The 2,367-nt window shown below is 43.9% G+C and overlaps 1 protein-coding gene across 1 annotated transcript in view; it reads left to right on the plus strand.

The window, feature by feature from the left end:
• Nucleotides 1-1,295, plus strand: part of LRRC74A (leucine rich repeat containing 74A) — a 19,681-nt gene extending 18,386 nt beyond the window's left edge. Inside the window, exon 14 of the mRNA XM_009993969.1 lies at nucleotides 1,244-1,295. Within this exon, the coding sequence (XP_009992271.1) occupies nucleotides 1,244-1,295 (52 nt within the window). The remainder of the gene's footprint in view (nucleotides 1-1,243) is intronic.
• Nucleotides 1,296-2,367: the final 1,072 nt, after the last annotated feature.

Here is a 2,367-nt window from a genome sequence, read left to right on the forward strand (position 1 = left end):
TTTGGCTCAACACCGAATAAACATGCCCTTATTCACTTTAGAAGGTGAGGGGACATATGTTTTTGGCCAATCCGTTACTTACCCAAGTAAAAAGTAGACAAAATAACACCTTGCATGCATAGAAGCCCTGTTGAGTCAAACAAGAAGTCAGTCTGTTTCTTTTTGTTTGATAAATTTGCTGTGAGAATGCAAGGATCTCAGAGCTGAAAGGCATTTTCATTCATGCTCACAAGCCTGTGTGAGAAGTGTCAGCTCAACACTATCGTCCCTCTGAAGTCAGGCTAAGATTTGCAAAGGCAGTATACCTGTGCCTTCAGACCTTTTCTTCCATCCTCAGGGACTCTCAGGTTTTTTTCCTTCTCTCTGATCCTTCTTCTTAGGAGACCTAGTTTTCCCTGGAAACTCACCTTCAAACTACAGAACTTTTCATTCTCTTGAAAGTGCCTCTTCCTTAGTGCCTGTAGCAATCATGTCCGAGTTCTGAGAGCCTGAGCAGTCAGCAGCAAGCTCCTTGGAGGTTGTCGGTTGCTGCAGGCTAAACTGCTTGTCATTGGACCCAAAATTCCCCCTAGATTTCCCATCAGTTCTGACATGTGACTCATCAGCTGAAAGCCTTATTAAACATGCCCAAATATTCCTATCCCTCAGCATTTATTGATGGCTTTAAATACATGCTGCTGCCTAGTTTTAAGGCTAGAAGCAATGGGTCCATTTTGCAGATCTCTTCACCTTTTAGCTTCCTAATGTTTTCAAGGAGAAGTGAATTACTTTGTTAGATCTCATCTTTTTTTCCTTCACACACATCAGTGTCATACTAAAACCATCCAGGGTTAGGCACTTAGCCTGGTTAATCTTGTATCAGAGGTTACACAGGGTTCCCAAGTACTTTAGGCACAAATTAGAGAGCTGTGGATAAGTAGTAAGGAAATTAGGAACCATTAAAACCCAATGGTCAGCAAAGACTTCATTTGGTGCCATTAATGCTGCTGAGTTGATATGTGGGGGAAAATAAATACTAGTATCTACTCCTTATCTAGCTGCTTTATGCATTTTAGAACTGTAGCATGTGTGTTAGTGGTAATATTCACCCTGTAGACAAGTCAGAAGAGTTGTGACCTTTGCTGTCTTTACTGGTCCAACCTCAGGCTGTTTCTTCGAGGTCCTCTCAGAAGCTTTAAGATACCTGACAGGGAAGGTTCACTTTACTAAATTAATACTAGCTCACCACTTTCTTTTCAATCAGTCACTTAGAAGAGCAGAAGCCAGAAGAGAAGCCTGAGGAAGGGGAAGACTGAGAAGGAAAATAAGAAAATGCCATAAAAACAAAGCAAGGAAGCAGATGAGACAATGACAGATCGTAGAAGAAATCCTGGAAGAAAGCTCAGAGCGGCCCTGGGTGTGGGTAGGCCAAACACTGGGGGAGGTCTCATAGTCTAAGTTACTGAATGTAGAAATAAAGTTGATGTTCCACTACACAGCAGGTCCCTATACAGTCTGGTGCTTTTGGTTAAGGGCAGAAAAGATTGGTCCTTTGGAGCTGGTTACCAAATCTGTCTCACTCTGCATGATAATGATGCTGAACTTAATTGCGGCATCAAAACAAAAGCTGAGAATGGGGAAACCAAGAGAACTCATATTTTTATTGTTCCTTTTTGAGGGAGAGCAGATGGAGAAAGAAAGACTGAAGGAAGTGCAGTGCAGACAACCCATACGACACTTAGCGGTTCTGACACAGGGACCTTTGCAAGAGGAGAATTAAATTCGTAAGAAACTGCAGCTAATGTTGCTCTAAAAGTTATGGGTAAGAAGAATAGTATTAAATATCTCTGGGAAAAAAAATATGCTAGAAGGATGGAAACTATAACATTTTAAATGGCTCAGCCTGCTCAGTGGTCATCCTCAATGCATGACTGCCTGCCAGGCTTTACCTCATTTCCCCACCAGATCTGTCCTTCCTGATGTCTAGAATTTACTTGCAATTGCAGCTGGTTTGCAATCGCATTCTTCACATACAGAATGCGTGGGGCTTTGAGATGAAGAATCAGAGCAGCAGAGAGCATCTGAGGTGTTTCGTACTTGCAGCACCAATAACAACGCGGGGTTTTCTGTTCCTTTCCTAATAATTCCTAAAATGAAATTAGCTTTTCTTGACTGTTCCTAAGCACTGAGTTATGTTTTCATAGAAGCTCTTACTCCCAAGCACAAAGCTGGGAAGCACAGCAGAGAGGTCCCTGCCCGACGTTGCACAACAGGAGCTCACCGACACCCAGGAAAGCCTTGGGACACGCTCCTCCCCCGCCAGCAGCCGGGAGGCAGTGCCCGCGCTGGCCCCTGGGGGTCAGGCCAGCCCCAGCAGTGCCGGGCTGC

Source organism: Chaetura pelagica, unplaced genomic scaffold, assembly GCF_000747805.2.
Source record: "Chaetura pelagica isolate M959 unplaced genomic scaffold, ChaPel_1.0 scaffold11, whole genome shotgun sequence".
Taxonomy (NCBI): Eukaryota; Metazoa; Chordata; class Aves; order Apodiformes; family Apodidae; genus Chaetura; species Chaetura pelagica.